At 30.1% G+C, this 19,386-nt stretch overlaps 2 protein-coding genes across 2 annotated transcripts; both read right to left on the reverse strand.

Moving 5' to 3' along the window:
• Positions 1-586: 586 nt before the first annotated feature.
• Positions 587-1,971, reverse strand: LOC111684033 (angiopoietin-related protein 2-like). The gene is made up of 4 exons (XM_023446149.2): positions 1,875-1,971; positions 1,714-1,817; positions 1,046-1,651; positions 587-985 (listed from the first exon to the last, which is right to left on the reverse strand). The coding sequence occupies exons 1-4, from the start codon at positions 1,929-1,931 to the stop codon at positions 823-825; spliced, it is 930 nt and encodes a 309-aa protein (XP_023301917.2). The 5' UTR covers positions 1,932-1,971; the 3' UTR covers positions 587-822.
• Positions 1,972-4,973: 3,002 nt separating this feature from the next.
• Positions 4,974-9,417, reverse strand: LOC124420035 (protein lap4-like). The gene is made up of 5 exons (XM_046951562.1): positions 9,256-9,417; positions 6,376-6,400; positions 5,739-5,983; positions 5,587-5,672; positions 4,974-5,521 (listed from the first exon to the last, which is right to left on the reverse strand). Exons 1-5 carry the CDS (start codon positions 9,415-9,417, stop codon positions 5,161-5,163), a joined length of 879 nt encoding a protein of 292 aa, XP_046807518.1. The 3' UTR covers positions 4,974-5,160.
• Positions 9,418-19,386: the final 9,969 nt, after the last annotated feature.

Consider the following 19,386-nt stretch of genomic DNA (forward strand, 5'->3'; position numbering starts at 1 on the left):
TTTCCTTCTTCAAAAGGTACTTTTTAAAATTTCTATAATATTACACCCAGAAACATGAAATTAAGCATGTATGTCCCGGATTAAGTGAGACCCTATAGAAGGGGACTTTATGATACTTTTTGGTTCTTCAAAAGGTACTCTTTGAATTTTCTAACATATCTGTAGTACAACATTAAAAAATAGAGAGGTTAACACAATTTTACAATGCCTATAAAACGGCTCGCTTCCAAGGTAGCGGGTTATAAGTTAGTATTAATTATATATGAACGTGGAAATGTATGAGTCTCAAACAATTATTTACTCTTCGTGATGTAAGTGATGTTTATTGAATTCCAAAGAAGCGAAAAGTATCCAATTTCGTTTAAAATTGGAGATATTTTTTTGGCCGGATTTTTTTTATTTTAACCCATTTTATTTTGGAGTTGATTGTAATGACTTTAGATGTAGTGAATTTGGAATCAAATAAAAAGAACATCTCTCATACGACAAGCCTGTGTTAAAATCATCACCTTTTCAGGTCTTTTTCAGTACTTCCATGGTGTAAATTCTACTTCTTTTTCGCTTCTTTGGATGTTTCTTTTTTGCTGGGTATGTTTGCGGTCCAAGCTTTGTCTTAGATATTTACAGAAATTCAAACATGTTTAAAAATTAAATATTTATTTACTATTTGCTAATCTTAACAAATATTGTTAGAGTGATGAAAGCAAAAGGCATTTTAGTAATTGCAATCGATAGTCAGAATATACAAACTTGAAGTATTAATATTAATTGTGAATTTGGAAAACATTTAAAAATTTAGTATTTATATTTTATATGGTAAAATTAATTGGCAATTGGTTCAAATTTAGAAACATTTTTACGACGAATCATGAATATAATAGTTTTAAGAGAATAACGGCATCCCTCAAAAGTTTTCCAATAAGAACCAATATTATATGCGCCTTTTTTACTATAGCTACCACGCAAATAATTAGCAGTAGGATTTCTAAAAATAGAAATTATCATTATCATTACTATTGGACATTTAAACTGTTGAACAACTTACGCATCAGTACAATTCTTAAACCAAAAACCGCCTCCACGAATTTCAGCACAATTTTGTTTCATCTCATCATTATCTTTATCGAGAGTAGTAAATTTAGATCCTAACAATCGATACAAACTATCGCCAGCTGTGCCAGAATATTGACCTAGTGATTCAAGTTTGTAGTCTTCTTTGGCACTTCCTATAAGAAAATTATCATAACGAGCATATCCAGTGGTATCTTTGAAACTCTCTAGAAAAACAAACAATTCTTGTGGTCCATAGAAATTTGTTAACGCATAAATATTTTCCAATCCAAGCCAAAATTCGCCAGCAATATTACCGAAACCGTTAACATAATCTTTCCAGGTGCGATTAAAATTTTGAGTGCCATCATTGCGTCTCAAAATGTATAACCAATCGCCACCATAGTTGTTCATATCACAAAAAACTGTCAAATTTACTTCCTTATCAATGGGATTTGTAATATTATAGATACCGGTGGAGCAAGTACATTCTGTAGCTTCTGCACATGTACGGGGTATGCGATCTGTTTTACAATTTTTAGGCAGGGAATCAAAACGTATGTCAAATATGGTTTTCATAGGTTTACATGGCGCGTTATTCCTACAAATAAAATCATTTTAAATAAATTATTAATATATCTGCTTCGTTTTCTGACGACAAACCCGCTTAGCGTAAGCTCTTCTATATTTATATCATTAAACATATTTTTGATTTCATAGATTTGTTTGTGTAATTGTTGATTATCGGGGCAGCCATCTTTACAACTCTAAAATTTGAAATAAATTACTAATAAAACTGTTATTAAACTGATAATTTATATTACCCCAATTTGATATAAATCCAAATTAAATAAGAGAAAAATTATATATTTAAAAGACATTCTTAAAATGTCTTGACCACTTAATTCCAACGAAATAAAAATTGAAATGAATTCGCGGATTTAACAATAATCATTTTTTTTCATTAATACATATGTTTCGTAAAACAACTGTTTTGTAATAGTTTGAATATTACTCATCTAAATATTTCCGTATTTGGTTCTCTTTTAGAGTTATCGGTCCACAATTGACTCTCAACATGTAACTGTTCATGTAAGTTTTAATTAATTTTCTTTCAAAAACAGTAACAAATAAATATGCTCATTTAATTACTTTTACTCATATTGTTATTTATAAAAACAAGTAATACTGTATGGACGGACAATGTACGCTACACTAGTTATAAGTAGTACCCAACGATTTCTTATTTATAATATAAAATATACAATCATTTTTAGAAGGGGCCATTGAGGAGTCCTGGCTCCCTGTGAAACTTTATAGAGAATATGATCGAGTAATTTGTTGTAGTTTTTTAGCATTTGACTTAATGTTTTTACTCCAGAATATAAAAAAATCACTGTAGTACCATCTCGGACTCTATTGCCTAGATGTGTTCCTCAAGAGAACATTTCGTTGGCATACCACTCTCAACATGTAAATGCTCTTGCAATACAGATAGTCGACTGAGGCCACCTGCAGGTACGCGAGGCTCACTTGGCCATCTTTCAACCCACAAACATACCAATCCATTCTTTATATTTCGAGAGTTAATCTACGGAACTTAACTGGCCCACTGAGCTCCATGCAAGAAGAATGAACTTAGTAATGACTCCTACAGGAGGAAAAAGAGAGTAAAACTACTACTAAGCTTAGTGCTTGATTCAAAACACCATTACCACAGACATACTGACGCAAGCTCAGACATCGTTATATAAATTCAAAAAGTCATTCTAAGTCGACTATAATCACCAGGGAAACCAAAATATGCAAATGCATGTTTTTTGTGGTGCATCGTATGGACTCATGGATAAGATATTTACACGTTTCAGACCAATTTGAGAATTTTGGCATCGATTTGTTAGAGCATATTTTTGCATATTTTACCCATAAGAGCATAATTTTGCATGATTTGACTTTTTAGCATATTTAAGGCATATTTTCGAGTTTTTAGAGCATATTTTACTCTTTTAGTGCATATTTTGATGTTTTCGCCTTTTTTCGTTTTTATACATTTTTAATTTTTTTTTTTCAAAACTTTATTAAAAAAAAAAAAAAAAAAAAAATTCTATATTTTTATTTTTTTTTTAATTTTTTAGCCTATTTTACGATTTTGAAAAAAAAATTCGTTATGTTATAGTTTTATATTCAATAAAGTATTATATTTTAAATCGGACATAAAACATATGTTTTTTGGGGACCAAATGGTTTCATGTTATTTATTGGTTATCTGAACGTAAATCGGTATTTTATTATACTAGTTCTTCAAACTATGAGATGAAACATTTATAAAAAAATGTTGTAGGATATAGAATATGACATTAAACATTTATTATTTCATTACAATTTCAGTCTTTTTGAGCTTTTCAATGTTAAAAAATAATAAAAAATTTTATTTTTGGAGCATATATTTTAAATTTTAAGAGCATATTTTGAGTTTTTTACGGCATATTTAAAGCGCTTAAAACACTTTTTTTAGAGCATGTTTTCGGTTTCCCTGATAATCACTAAACTATATGGAGTATAACAAGTAGTTTTCCTTAGAAATCTTTAATTTTTATAATCTACACCATTTAGTGGGAGGTTGTATTGGATTTGTGCTGATGTTTGTAACATTCAAAAATATTCGGCTATCCATGTAAACCTTGTGCGCAAGGTACAGGTCGCAATTTTTAAGATAATTGGATGAAATTTGGAACACACTCTTTTTTTGGCCCAAGGACTAAGCCTATTAAAAATGGATAAAATTGGTCCAAAAAGTCTGCCAAAATAAGTTTTATAGAACGTTTAATGACATTAGCAATTTTTGTAATAATCTGGCCTCATTTGATCCTAGTCCCCATACAAACTCCCCCCGGAAAATGACTTGAAGGTCAAAATTTACCTATAAACACTAATAACAATTTTAAATTCTACATAAGTAACTTTAAAGTACATGTAAATTCCTCTACCAAAATTTATAAGGATAGACCCATATTTACCCTTACTCCCCTATGAGCCCTCTTGTAGAAAATCTTTTTTTTTTTTTTGTTAATAATACGTAAAAATATTCCACAATACGTTCAAAAAACAAATTAAATACTTTATTTTTTAAAATGTTAGGTCTGAAATCAGACCTAACACTTCAGGATGATCTACTCAAGTATATCTAAAAATCATACTTGGTCACATGTTGTGATAGAAATCCATGTTTAAAATTGGATGGATTATTTGAGTAGACAAATTAAGAGAAATAAGGATTACATAACTATTTCTCTTGAGGGAATGTTTGGAGTTTCTCAAATGAGTGCTTTTATTTGATTTCATATTGTTCTTAAAACATTAAAAAAGAGTAATTTGGTGTATTCTTTACTTTAGTAAGTGAGAATTTTCTTCTATTTTGGGATTTCGTTAAATAATTTGTTCTATTTAACAAAATAGCGTATAAAATCAACTTACGATCGGAATAGAATTGTGACAGGTGATATACATATATAATTTTAGTAGTAGTAAATTTGTGATAACATATGAAAACTTTTTATATGTTTTAAAAACCAATTCGAATCTCTATTTAGATGCTAAAAAACATTAAATCTATATTTTCTTATTAACTTAAACTAAACTTAAAAAATAAATAACAAAACACCATTAACCAAATAAAAAAATAAATTATTATATTAAAAATCAAAAGGTTGTTCAATTTATTGAATAATAATAAACAAAAGAAAATAAAAAATATATTATACTACAAATTGTAATAATTTATATGTAATGCATAAAAGATAAAAAGAAATATAAAGATAAAAAACAATAATAAATATTAATTAAGTAATATTACAAAATAAAAAAGAAATACAAAAACATGATTGTATATGTTTTATAAAATATTATAGACAGAATCCTTTTTCACATGATGGTCTTGCATTGATTTCATATTCATAGATCAACTACATACAGTGAGAGTGGGTGTTTGTGTGTATTTTGTGAAGATTCATTTATAGGATAGAGTTCGTTTGTGTATAGAAAAATATATAAAGGAGGAGGAAAGTAGTGTGATTTTAGTTAGACCCATCACCAAATAAAAGTGTTTTATTTTCATTTATTACATTGATTGAAGTTGAGTTTTTTCTTTATGTACTCACCATCAGTTACAATGGCAACAGGATGAATGTCTCGGTTTGTTTGCAATTCAGACGATGTTACCATCGCTGGTGGTGAATGGATGGGCGATAGAGGAGCGTCGAACGGATGTTGTGGTTTAGCAAAGCCATTACCATTATCCGTCTCCTGTTCACTCTGTTCAGCTGAGGGATTTTCAGCTATAGGTGATTGGACGGTAGGTAATTGTTGGAGTTTTTTGGTCTCTTGTTGCAAAGCATTGGCCAAAATTTCATGATCTTTCTTATTGTTGATGCTATGTTGAACACGTTTATTTTTCAAATGATGTGGTGTATCACTAGATAAGAGCAATTAAAACGTTTTCATTAAAAAAGTATTTCGAAAAGTATCAAAGCAACTAACCGTCTATGCAGTTTCGGTGGTCTATTGCGGAAATCATCTTCTTCAGAACCCTCCACTTGAAAGCCAACACGTCTCTCTGATTGATCCTAAAATTTAAAAATAAAACTCTTATATATAAGTTCATACAACATTTAAACACTCTGTTAACTTACATAATCATCATCTTCCTCGTCGGCATTATCGTCTTCATCATCGTCATCATGTTCGTTAACAGTACTGGCTGCAACAATAACATTTTCTGGTTTAATATTAACATGTGCCGGCTGTTGTTGTTCACCACCCGTTGGTGTAGTTGATTTCCTGGTGGTTGCTGTTGTGTGGCTTGTGTCTTCACTAACAACATTTGTGGTTGTGAATGTTGAGTTTGTTGATGTGGTGTGTTGGATTGTTGTTCTTGCTGTTCAAATTGAAAAGCGGTTTTTGACGCTGCTAAACTCTCCACTGTTGTGGAATTTAAGTCTTGTCTCATCATTGGTGAATGTTTCTGTGTGGTAGGAAAAAATGTAGAGAATATTGAGACCATTTAACATTTTGTAGAGTACGTTAATGTAAATAACATAGCAATGAAAATATTAACATATAAATAAAACAAAAATTGAGGACAAGCAGTGTTGTCAGGTGTATGGATTTGTCCCCATTGCACCAATACTAGTTCCACATCCAAAAAATTACCTAAAATACAATTTTCTAAAACTAATCAAAATTAGTTTCACGTAAACATAATATCGAATTATCAAAAAATTAAATGGGTTTTAATAAAGAGAAGCTTGATTTTGGAAGGACATTAACGAAAATTGGCAGTAACATTTAATTTCTTTAATTTTGAACAAAAATATCCTAAAAAATGTGTAAATATTGGAGGATTTCAAAATTATGGAATATAATAGGATATATTCTTACTCTAAAAAAGATGAAAAAAGTGAGCAGTTTTTTTTTTCTTCTAAAGAAATTGAGTTTTTTATCTATAATAAAATAAAGTTTTTTATGCATCACTTGAATAAGAAATTGTAAAATTTTAAAGAAATTAAGCGGAATCTTGCAATTTAAATCATTTATTGTTATAGTGCCATAACAATTGAACAGCCATATATTTATTATATTTCAAAAGTTGGAACCTGAGAAAGATCATAAAAGTTCCGAAAAATTGAGCTGTAAAGCGATACAATAAAATCTACTGACATTAAGGTCTTGACAATCCTATTCCATACTTTAAAGACCTTTGCATAAAATTGCTTTCTTTCATCGTATGCTTTTCTAACAAATCTCCACTAGCAATTTTCCTCATATAAAAAACGGATAATATGGAGCTCAATTTAAAATTAATACAGCTTGTTCACGAAATCAGTGTTTTACAACTCTACAGTGTAAGTTGGAAAACTCCTTGCTACCAACAAGGGGTCCCAGGGATGGAACAAGAGATTTTGTTTCAGTATCAAAAAATATTTCAGAGAGTACTTTTTTGGATCTCAAAGTACCTAAGTTAGGTTGATAGGAGGATGTGTACAACATCAAATCCGAAGAAATGCACCTAGGCCACAAATAGGCCTGCGCTCTTTATCACGAAAAAATAAGGAACTGAATGAATTATTTTTCAGTGTTCAGAAACTCAGTTCCTTGAACGTAATTCCTAAGAATCTTCCAATCAGTGTTAGTCAGGAATGTTATTTCTGGAATAACATCACTTCCAAGATACTTGGATCTAACTTCGACGAATGCCTGGCAGTGGCAAAAAAAGTACTCCAGAGTTTCACTGTCCTCTCCACATGCTCTACATACGTATGAATCCGAACGTCCAATTCTGCATAAATGTCCACTCAGAATACGTACTATCATACTAATTTCAGATTTGCCCATTTTGAGGAGATTTTTCGTCTTGCTCTCATCAGGGTCCCCCATAGGATTTTCGTGGTTCTACCCACTGTTTCATTATTCCAAGAGGTCTTATGCGATTCTCTCACCCATATTTTTAGTTCAGCTTTTGTTGCGTCGAATGGTTTTGCGTTCGTCAGTTTAACTGCCTTTAAAGCTATTACATTCGCTCTTTCGTTACCGACTACTCCCGAGTGGGCTGGTACCCATATGATGTCTCGAAAAGGGACAAAAATTGCGATTTCTCAAAACTCAGGACATAATATCTCAGATTCCAGATGTGATGGAGAAAATATGAAGTAACATTCAAACTCAGCGAATAATCTTATAGAAGCGTCTAACACAGTCTCAGGGTTTCAACTATTTTAACATTTTGTCTGATAATATTGAAGAGAAACAGCTACTAAAGTAATAGAGTACTTTAGTAGCTGTTTCCTACAACTTTTATTTGATGCATTTTCGAGAATAAGTGAAAAAAAAAATAAAAAGTATTTTAAATTTTAAAGAAACTTTTAACCCCATATTCTAATTCTCTTGTTATTTCAAAACGATTTATTGAAAGTTCCCATACAAAAAAATTATTTTAAGAGACAGATTTACTACCGGTTAAACGATAATCGGATATTGAGATTGTAGCCCTGAAATATGTGAATATGTGAAAACGCTCTCTTAATATTCTCTTGTACGATGCAGCAATCGTTTTTTAGTTTTAAATACAATTTCAAAAGTGCCATAGTAAGATTTGGGAACCCATACGAAAACTCCGTCGTGAAAAATATATATTTTCTTATTTTTCCATCGATATTTATTTTTTGATCCAGAAAAACAGCATTATTCCATTTGGTCGTTGTATTATTTTCATATTGGAGGCTTTAGGATTGTAATTCAATAGAGGTTTATTTCGGAAGGTTCAACGATTCTCTTCGCTTTGTTGCTTTTTGTTATTCATCCTTTTAAATTTTTAATTAAGCTTTACAACTTGCTAAAATATCTGTATACAATTGGCTGTTCTCTTTTTAGAAATTTTTGCTATTTAGACTGCATTTAGTCCACTGGAATTAAAAATTGTTCTTTATTCTTTTTCGGAAGTTTTATGAGCTTAATAGTTTAAAGTATAATATGGACAATGCCTTTTTTGACTGAAATTATATTGCTTTTCTTATTAGGAATTGCTCTTCTTAAAAAAAAATCGAAATTGGAAGTCGATTTTAAAATTGCTTCTTTTTGGGTTAGCAGTAGTATAATTAAGAATAGAGTTCTAAGGAGAACCGATATGCAGAATACAAAACAAAATCAACATTTTGTACTAGAATTAGGTTACTGTTAAAAATTAAATATAAAATATAAACAAATAGCATTCATAACATGTAAACAATAACAACATTTGACAGAAAGCATACTCTAAACAACCAGCAAAAAACATATGCTTTATAGCAGCCACCTGTCAAATTATGCCATGTACCAGACTATATAGAACTCTTTACTCTATGAACAAGTTTTCGGAAGTTAGGCAATGACAAGAGCTATAACAATATACTAAAGCTTTTAAAAGATTTATATAAATTAAATTGATACGAATTTTATGTAAATGCACTAGTTGCAGAATATCCATAATAATTACAATACAGTTGTACAATTTTAAAAATAATTTTGCGGTCTATAAAGAGAAATTAAATAAACGATTGAATAAAAGTTTTTTTGCGGTTTAGCTATAACGTTTATTTACACTGAGCAAAAATTTCTGTTAATAATTTCTAATGTTTTTACCCCCCTCTCTACTCCCCCCCAACCAACACTTACCTCTTCTGTTAAGGTATCTAAATTTGACGATACACCAGGCGCCTCATCTGTACGATTTTTAGCCAATAGCTTTTTGGCTTTATCTCTTAATTCCTTGGGATGTGGAGTATTTTGACGCGTAAATGGTGTGTCTTTATCTTGAACCGGTATGTCGGCCTTCATATTTTACTATGTCAACTTTGACTATGATGTAACAAAAGTTTTCTTTATCGTATCGTAGTGGTCGGAGGGATCATCAGCACATCTTATGTTCTCATGGCGATGTGATCACTTTGTGTCTTCGTTAGATGATCAAGGAATCCCAAGTTAACTTATGAACTCTTCTATGCGCATAATTTTACGAAAATTTCTTCATTCATTCGCGACAATCGTTGTGATCCCATTACTAGTTACAAGTTTATATTAGAGGGGACCAGTTTTGTAACAGCAATAGAATGTTTAATATCGCCTCCAGTTGCCTATTAAGCTTATTTTTAATCTCGAGGTCAGCTAGTTCCGTGGGAGCATAGCACCAATACTGGTTGCACTCGTTCAAAAATGAATGGATATGGGCATTTCCACCGAACAGTACATTTTTTGTCACATCATGTCATAGAGCTATTGGATCTCTACATAAAAATAGAAACAATTTAAAACAATTTTGTTTTCCTAGATATAAGCATTTAATGGTGCGTGACTTGAGGTGACAAAAGTATACTTCTCAGTGGAAGTGCCCATATGTATCTTTCCTTGGTAAAAAGCCAAAAAGCTAGCCAGACTAGAAAATAACATTGGGATTCACTTAGTCACCTTTTCATTATATGGATAATTTGCTAGTTGGATACTTGGTGGTGTCATTGAGAGTCTCCGCGAGCCTCCTATAAACCCAAAAACACAGTCCACGACTGCTTATTTTATTCGCAACTGCCCAGTACATACTGGGTGTTTCAGTAGCGGTAACTAGTGGACGCTTTAATTTCAGGTAATGGTCTCCGATACGGTTAAACATCAAAGAACTGCTGGTTCATAAATACTTATCTACTTTAAGTATTGAAATAATTGTTTATTTTTAAGAATTTATACAAGGTTTATAAGAGATGTTCTAATACAAAACTTGTTCCATAAACCTTTAATAAATATTTATGAATAAGTCCGCAAGTATATAAAAAATTATATAGTATTTGTTTAAAGCATTTTGTAAAATGTGGCACTTCGTATATTATAATTATTTTGTACATTAAAAATTTTCATAGCCAAAATATTACGATAAACCTTGAATTGCCAACCACAATCGAAAGCTAAACAATAAAAAAAGTTTTTACCATTAATTTATTTTCGACAAATCAAGTGGAATCAACAATTTGTTTTCAGATAAACATTCGAGTAGTAAAATACCCATAAATTTTACTTAGGCGCCGGCTACAATAATTTTCGCAAAAGAAAAAATTCGAAAAAGAATAAAAAGAAAAATAATCATAAAAAAACATCATCAATAATTAATTAAATTAAAAGTATTTTTCTTGCATATAAACAAATCGATTTTAATTCATGCATGCCCATCATACGATGGAAAAGAGGAGCATCATTAATTTTGATTTGATGGAAATTGATGTTACTTTTATATTTCGTTTTATTTGATTTTTTTTTTTTATTTTAGTGCCAAATAATCATTTTTAAAAACCGAAAAGAAAACAAAATTTAAAATTTATTTTATTTTTTTTAGAATTTTTTTTCATAAAATTTTTTCTTGGATTTTTGCACAAGTTTTGTGTCAGTAATTTTCCATACGAATTAGATTTGTTTTGGTTTGGTTTGGTTTGGTTGAAATGAACATGTTTCTTATTTCTCAGATATTCTATGTGTAAATACAGATTGTTGTTTACTTTTTATTTCCAACAATATATAAATACAAAACGCTATTTTGCTATTTTCTTGTATTGTTCTAAAACTTTTTTTTACTTTTTTGGTTTCCAGTTCTGTTTGTTTCGAAATTAAAACACAGTAAAATGCGTCACTGACAATTTGTAAAATATCAAAATAAATGAAAACAACAGTTTTTTTTTAAGATAAGGGTTTATAAACATGAAATACTGAAATAGAACGAAAATTGAAATAAACAAATACGAACCATCAACAACATGGTATACATTAATCAAGGTCAGGGCAAAAATATATTTTTAAAATAATTCAAAATTTCATAGACATCAGCGAATTTTTTTTTTATTTACTGATAATATGTTAAATGTTGTTTTGTTTAAAAATACATTCGTATAACAGACAAAATTAAAAAAACCCATTATTTTCTATATTAAAAGAAGAAGGGAAGACAAAGCCGGTATTATTTGAAGTTTTATGTTCCTATAAAAATTGTTTATGTCATATTTCATAACTTATCTCATATTTTTGAGTGAGCAATGATCGTTAAGCAATATTCTAAAGGGGATCTTATACAATTATGAGGATCAGCCCATAATAGACCCTATTCTTGTGTACCGATCTAGCTTCTTCTCTTTTGAAGTCAACAAGAAAGTCAATTTTCTGAAGAGGACCTTAAGTGGGGGTAATGTAAAACGTGAAACGATACTCACTAAATTTCACCACGACATTATTTGGTGGCATCATTGATCATAAGCTGTGATCGTTAAAGCAATTTTCTTAACCGATCTTTATAAAGTTTTTAAAAGCAGGTTGGGTCATTTAAGTTGTATTTAAATCGCACTATATTGCTGAAGTTCTTCTATTTTAAAGTCCGCAATGAGTAATTTTCTGAGAAGACCTTATATCGGGGCAATGTATATTGTGGACCGATTCACAATACTTTTCACCACCCCGTTATAAGGATAATATAAGTACTTCATAGTATCATTGATCGTAAGCAATGATCGTTAAAGTAATTTTCTAAAGGAGACCTTATACAATTATGAGGATCAGTCTATAATTGACCCTACAATTGTAAACCGATCTTTAAAAGTTTTTTATAGCATGTTGAAAACTGAGTAATCGATTTTATCGAATTATCAAATTTTGTTTTCGTTTATCGATTTTCTATCATCCCTGAAAATTTGAAACATTAACTTTACATATAATGGGAGGCAGACATGATTAATTGTTTTTAAAAGGGCTGTGAAAATATTTCATTGTGTGAACTTTTTATGCTAACTTTTTTAGTTTTTGTGATAGAAAAAATATATTGGTCAGTATTAGAACGTCAATAATAGTGAACAATAAGACATAATAATATTTTCGATAATATAATTTGAAGCCCGAAAAAAATTTAAACTGAACCCCAGAACTGCCCGTGGGCCCAAATATATATAAATCTTGTGATGTAGAACAAAATTTGGTTATTAAGAATATGTGTTGTGGTTTTAATTTGTGGCCGCTTCAAAAAAAAGTGGCGATAATCCCCCTTCTACCCTACATTTATTTTGAAGGCAGCAATCTGGACCAATCCTAACTCAATATGATATACAATTTTTGGCTCGTGAAAAACATACTTATGTAGAGAACTATTGGTTCATATTAGTCATGTTTATGTCGAACTTCTTCGCTGTACTTCGTATTTTTAAGCCAGCAATAAGCGTTAAAGTATTTTTTTAAAGAGTAACTCTTATGGGGATTGGGTCAATTATGGACCGATCATTATAAAACTCAATGGATAAATTTTGTGTCTTATGACATTTATTTAATTTAAATTGCATCGCTACATTTTAAAGCTATAAATTAGATTAAAGCAATTTTTCTAAAGACGACATTGTATTGTCGCCTTTACCCTCTCATAATGAGCGTAAAGGGCATTTTCTGAAAGGGGGGGGTGTAAAGTCAGGGGCCTCCTTATGGGGGCTTTGCGAAAAGGTGGACCGATATTACCCATTATTAATACCAAACAAACGTTACCTATAAGGAAAAGAATACAAATTCTCTATGTTTATCTGTTCGGAGTCTATCGTACTTTCAACAGACGGACGGACATGGGTAAATCGGCTCAGAGTTTTATAAGAAACCAGAATGTAGGTCTATGATCAATATTTCGATGTGTTATAAACGGAATGACAAAACCAATTTATCATAACCAACACCCCCACCTCCACCCCCGAAATGATAAAAATTTTTTAAAATTTCATCACAATACTCTCAATGAGTTTAAATTTTGGTATGTGTTTTCCCTCCCTATTGACGAAGTAAAAATTGTATCCTTAAAAATACAATTCCACATGAAATCAAAATTTGATATTTCAACTCATAATCAGGGCAAGGATATTCATGCAGTAAAAAATTAAGAATATGCACTTTTAATATGCACTATAAAATGGGAAAATATGCACTAAAAATGTGAATAATATGCACCAACAATATTTCTTTGTAAAGGAACTTAAGGTATTCAGATCTTAAGTTTTTGACATCAAATATACAGGTAATCGTTTGGTAATGTTTATTGAGGTGAGAGAGATGTAAGAACAAAATTTCTTTCGAATTTTTGGTACTCGTTTGGTAATGTTTTAAGTGAATTATATAAGAACAAAATTTCATCAAGTTATTTTTTATATGGATTTACAGATGGACAGAAATGGATACTGAACCGATACTTTAAGAACCAATATTTTGGACATTACAATTAGCAGCACAAACTCAAAATACCTTCCGCACTATGTAATGGTTTCATTCAAAAGTTTGATAACTTATAGTGGCAGGTGTTATTTAGAACATTTTTAATGTGAAAGACAGATTTCAAAGGTGGTATAAGTTCTCTAAAACGATTATGTTTATAAAATATCAACATGTTCAATTTAGGTTATTTCAGGTTGCGTTTCGCACGTTCTAGCTGAGCTAACTAGTTCGGCAGTAGTGGGCGGGGATCTTGATGCTGAGTTTAACCTTGCATATGCATTACAAACCAAAAAAAAAAGATAACGTGCGAATAATATGCCCTTATTGTCTATTACACTATCACTTATGCTATTTTTCCTCATTAAAGCTTAGGTATATTTGCAAGTTGATTCGGGGTTTGTGTAATGTTGATTCACCGGGTTACGTGACGAAGTCTTACAATTTAGGGAGATAGGGAAATATTTTTATAGGCCAAATTTTAGTTCCTTCAAAATCTAAATTGCTTCAGTTGAAGATTAACAAGTGCTGAAGTTTAGTGGGATGTGGTAAAATAGATTACTCCCTTGGCATAAAATGTGTTTCCACCGATTACGTAACGGTTTGAAAAATAGCACATGTGTGTTTGTTAGTTGGACCGAGGTCCCACAATACACAAGTGTATTGGGGACGAATAACACAACGTGGTGGTTTTCTGGAAAAATGTATGTCGTCTAAATTTATAGAGTAATTAGTCACTGGGATCAGAAATTATATTACCAAAAACCTTACCTTCTTTAAGTATTTTAGACAAAAAAAAAACGGTATTTTTGGGGTAAAAGTATTAACAACAATGATTTCCTCAATTTTTTTGAGTTTTTGATAGTATATACTAAAATTTCACTTTTAATCAGTTTAGATGTTATTAATAAATTTAAATTTCTAAAACTTTGACAATTTTTCTTTAATCTCACACTGTACTATATTAGTTAAATGTCTTGAAAAGTAATTTAAAACTTTATGGAATCGCAGTCAAAATTGAAAAGCCTAAAGACTTTTACTCTTTAAACCATTAAACCTATCAAAAACTACTCGTTTCCCTTCCCGCTACAATAAAACTAGACGTAGAGCTTTCAGAACTGTAATTGATATTTGTTACTCTCATTCATGATCCACAAATATCATGTATATTAAATACATGGGGCATACATGAGATCGTATTAACGAGTAAATGAAGTTTAAAGCAAAATGATCATAAACTCTGAGTACTGATCAGTACATATTCTGTCAGTGAGATTTGTAAAAAGGGAAATTTTATGTGCTCATATTGTAAAACAAATGTTTGCCGGGATAAACATAAATGTTATACGATTTCTGTCATAATGATAAATAATTAGCATTTTAGTGACACGATAACAAAATTAACTTTATACATAATAATGATAATTTTAGTGAAGAGAATAATAACGGTTTAGAAATTTGATTTCCTAATTTAAATTAAATAGTTTAATTAGTTGCCTATATTTTCATCTAATTTATTTAGAACCATATTTTTACAAATAGGTTTCCACCAATAAAGGAGTATCTGTAATAATAAGGTGAAATATTAAAACAAATTTCTAAATAGTAACATAAAAATGACATATCGTGAAAATTATGTGTAACAACTATTGTGGTTTTAAAAATTAAATAAATCTATTTAAAATTGTATTTCATAAAACTTGGTATTTTGTTGTTAAATCGAAATTTGTTGAATTCTAAATATATAAATACCAAATTTGTTGTTAAAATATGAAATATAGAGAAAACAAAAAAAATGTTTTAGAAAAATTAAAAAATATGCAAAATATTCAATAAAAATTTTGAAAATATGCAAAATATATGCAATTTAAAGCAAAATATGCAATTCATGCATTTATAACAAAATATGTGACAACAAATCGATGCCATTTTGTAGCAAATTCTTTGATTTGAAAAGAAAACTAGTTAAATGTTATTTTTCATAATGAACTAAACTTAAATTTTTCATTGAAATATCTGTACTATATATATTTACTGCATGCAAATGTAAACACCCTACTGTACATATGTAAATGTAGTACTTATTTCATTTAAATTTAAAAATTATTAAAATTTTTATGTTGCCAAAAGCAGATGTAAGGCATCTGTTTAAAATACTATTTCGGCTATATTTGATGATAATTTCAATAATTATGATAAAACTGCTATACCGTTACTAAAGTATCACAACAAAAACTCTGCAATGACATGTATTAACTTAATTATTAACTTTTCACTGACTACTACATACCGTCTGCATTACTTTTAAGTACTGTTATAATGACATGCATAAAACCAGAAACGTAAGTTGTTTATATTTTTTACTTTTGTCATTTAATTTGCATTGTGATCGTATTAAGTACTTCCATCCAATGTCATCATCATGTTATAAAGTAAGTTTTTGCTGGGATATTATACAATTGTTATTTTATTATGTCCATGTCACTTCAATCATTCCGCACGCTCTTCACAAAACTATTATACAGTAAATAATGCATGAAATTAAAAAAATAATAATACACTAGTGAGCAATACGCGACAGAGACGAATCTTTAATACCCTTTAGCTAATAACTGATTTTATATAAATATATATTTAACTGTTACAATAATATATCAAAATAGATTTACTAATTATATCGGGTATAGTTATGTATATGATTATGAAAGCTTATTTGATAAGCTTAGCAATAATAAGACGCCTGAAGTTGTTACATGGATCATTTTGAATACTAAAAAAAGTTTACCAACAAGGAATACATCTGTACCGTAGCTTCAGCTATCTTACCCTGCAGTGGTCTTAAAAAGTAGATGCACAGTCATCCATTACTTCGATTTGTTACAAATCGAGAGATTCAGTCATTATACCCTCACCTTTTCTGATGATGAATATAAAAACTATTACTAGAAATAAAAAGCCCTAAAGTGCTTAGCAACAGAAGTTTAAATCTAAAACAATTTACAATTTAAACACAAAAACGAGTAGCAACAAAATATTAAAAAAAGCTTAATAAAAACAGCTGCTACTGCATTTGAGCTGAATGATCTCGTATTGTTTCTTTTTATACCCTCCACCACCATCAGTGGTGATAGAGGGTATATATAACTTTGTCATTCCGTGTGTAACACCAAGAAATATTCATCTAAGACCCAACAAAGTATATATATTCTGGGTCCTTATCAAATTCTGAGTCGATCTAGCTATGTCCGTCTGTCCGTCTGTCCGTCTGTCTGTGTAAAACACGCTCACGTTAAAACGAAGCAATAGAATTTAACCAAATTCACCCAAAATGTTCTTAGTTTTCCTAAGTTGTTTGGTATTGAAAATGGGCAAAATCGGTTCACATCGGGAAAAGTTATGAATCAAAATTTGAAACAACCTCGAAAAATATAAGCATTTTTTACACATTCTGATTTAATTTTCTCGAAAACTATGCAAGATAATTCCATAAAAATTGGCATACATTCGTCTCCACACAAGAGCTTAATCTTTGGGTAAAATCGTCAAAATCGGTCCACAATTTCATATACCTCCCATACAAAAGTACAAATTCCCGGAAATTTGGTTTTTTGTTAATAACTTCCGTCGTAATGTCGATATCTTCACAAAATTTAAGAAATTAAAATTTTATGACAATATAATTTATACAAAGGAAATTTTTTTTGAATGGGTCCATAATTGGTCATAGCTCCCATACAAGGTCCCCTCCCGAAAATCAGTTAAACCCGCATAACTCATTAGTAAATCAAGATATCGATATAAAATTTGGTACAAGTATTGCTTTTATTTACAGAAATATTACAATGAAAGATTTTTTGGATCGGTCCATAATTGGTCATAGCTCCCATACAAGGTCCCCTCCCGAAAATCAGTTAAACCCGCATAACTCATTAGAAAATCAAGATATCGATATAAAATTTGGTACAAATATTGCTTTTATAAACAGAAATATTACAATGAAAGATTTCTTGGATCGGTCCATAATTGGTTATAGTTCCCATACAAGGTCCCCTCTCGAAAATCAGTTAAACCCGCATAACTCATTACCAAATCAAGATATCGCTATAAGGTTTGGTCCAAATATTTATCTTATATACAGGAATATTACAATGAAAGCTTTTTTTGGATCGGTCCATAATTGGTCATAGCTCCCATACAAGGTCCCCTCCCGAAAATAACTAAAACGCACATAACTCATTTCTTAATTAAGATATCCATATAAAATTTGGTACAAGTATTGCTCTTATATACAGAAATATAACCATGAAAGTTTATTTGGATCGGTTCATAATTGGTCATAGCACTCATACAAGGTCCCCTCCCGAAAATCAGTTAAACCCGCATAACTCATTAGTAAATCAAGATATCGATATAAAATTTAGTACTAGTATCGTTTTTATATACAGAAATATTACAATGAAAGATTTTTTGGATCGGTCCATATTTGGTCATAGCTCCCATACAAGGTCCCCTCCCGAAAATCACCTAAACGCACATAATTCATTAGTAAATTAAGATATCCATATAAAATTGTTGCAGGCATTGTTCTCACATAAAGGAATACTATCACGAAATCTTTTTCCGATCGGTCCATAATTGGTCATAGCTCCCATATTAGTTCGCCTTCCGAAAAACACTTAAACACGTACAAATCATTACTTAATTAAGATATCCATATACAATTTGGTACAAGTATTGATCATATACAAAAAATATTACTAAGAAATTTTTCCATCGGTCTATAACTGGTCATAGCTCCCATACACGGTCTTCTCCGGAAAATAACTAAAACGCACATAACTCATTACTAAATTAAAATATCCATATATAGTGCTCATATACAGTGAAATAATATTATGAAATGTTTTTCTGATCGGTCCAGAATTGATCATAGCTCCCACACAAGGTCCCTCTTAGAAAAACACACATACAAAATTCCCTTCCGAAAATCAGAAAAAACGCACATAACTCATAACCAAATATTGATATCCATACATTTATCAAAAATATTGCTCTTATATACATAAATTCACTATAAAATTGTTTTACGATCGGTCCATATTTGGTCATAGCTCTTATACTAGGTCCAGAAAATCACTTAGATTCACAATATTTATTACCAAGTAATGATATAGATACAAAATTCTGAAATTTTGTCTTTATATACATAATTGGACATAGCTCCCATATAAAGTCCTTTTACGAAAATCTCTTAAACGCACATTACTTATTACCAAATTAAGCTATTAATACATAATTTGGCAAAAATATTAGTTTTGTATACTTATATTTCTCCCATATTTAAAGAGCATTATCAATTTGTGTTGAACAAAATTTTGTGTAGAACATAATTATATATGTATTTGTATTTTGAAAATCTTTAAATCTTTCACACATATACATACATACATGCAAATTAAACTAAATTTATAATGTTCAATAAATCTTGGTATTTTAATAAATTTAACTTTTGGGATTTTTTCCATTAAAGACATGAGAAAACTTATT

The sequence above is a fragment of the Lucilia cuprina genome, chromosome 5, assembly GCF_022045245.1.
Source record: "Lucilia cuprina isolate Lc7/37 chromosome 5, ASM2204524v1, whole genome shotgun sequence".
Lineage (NCBI taxonomy): Eukaryota > Metazoa > Arthropoda > Insecta > Diptera > Calliphoridae > Lucilia > Lucilia cuprina.

Coding starts and splice junctions, on each gene's coding strand:
- LOC111684033 (XM_023446149.2), bottom strand. CDS start 1,931: ATGTCTTTTAAATATATAATTTTTCTCTTATTTAATTTGGATTTATAT. Junction 1,818..1,874: donor TGGATTTATATCAAATTGGG/GTAATATAAATT, acceptor TTCAAATTTTAG/AGTTGTAAAGATGGCTGCCC. Junction 986..1,045: donor TTTAAGAATTGTACTGATGC/GTAAGTTGTTCA, acceptor TTCTATTTTTAG/AAATCCTACTGCTAATTATT.
- LOC124420035 (XM_046951562.1), bottom strand. CDS start 9,417: ATGAAGGCCGACATACCGGTTCAAGATAAAGACACACCATTTACGCGT. Junction 5,984..6,375: donor AAATGTTACTGCCAATTTTC/GTTAATGTCCTT, acceptor CAATTTGAACAG/CAAGAACAACAATCCAACAC. Junction 5,522..5,586: donor CCACCGAAACTGCATAGACG/GTTAGTTGCTTT, acceptor GCTCTTATCTAG/TGATACACCACATCATTTGA.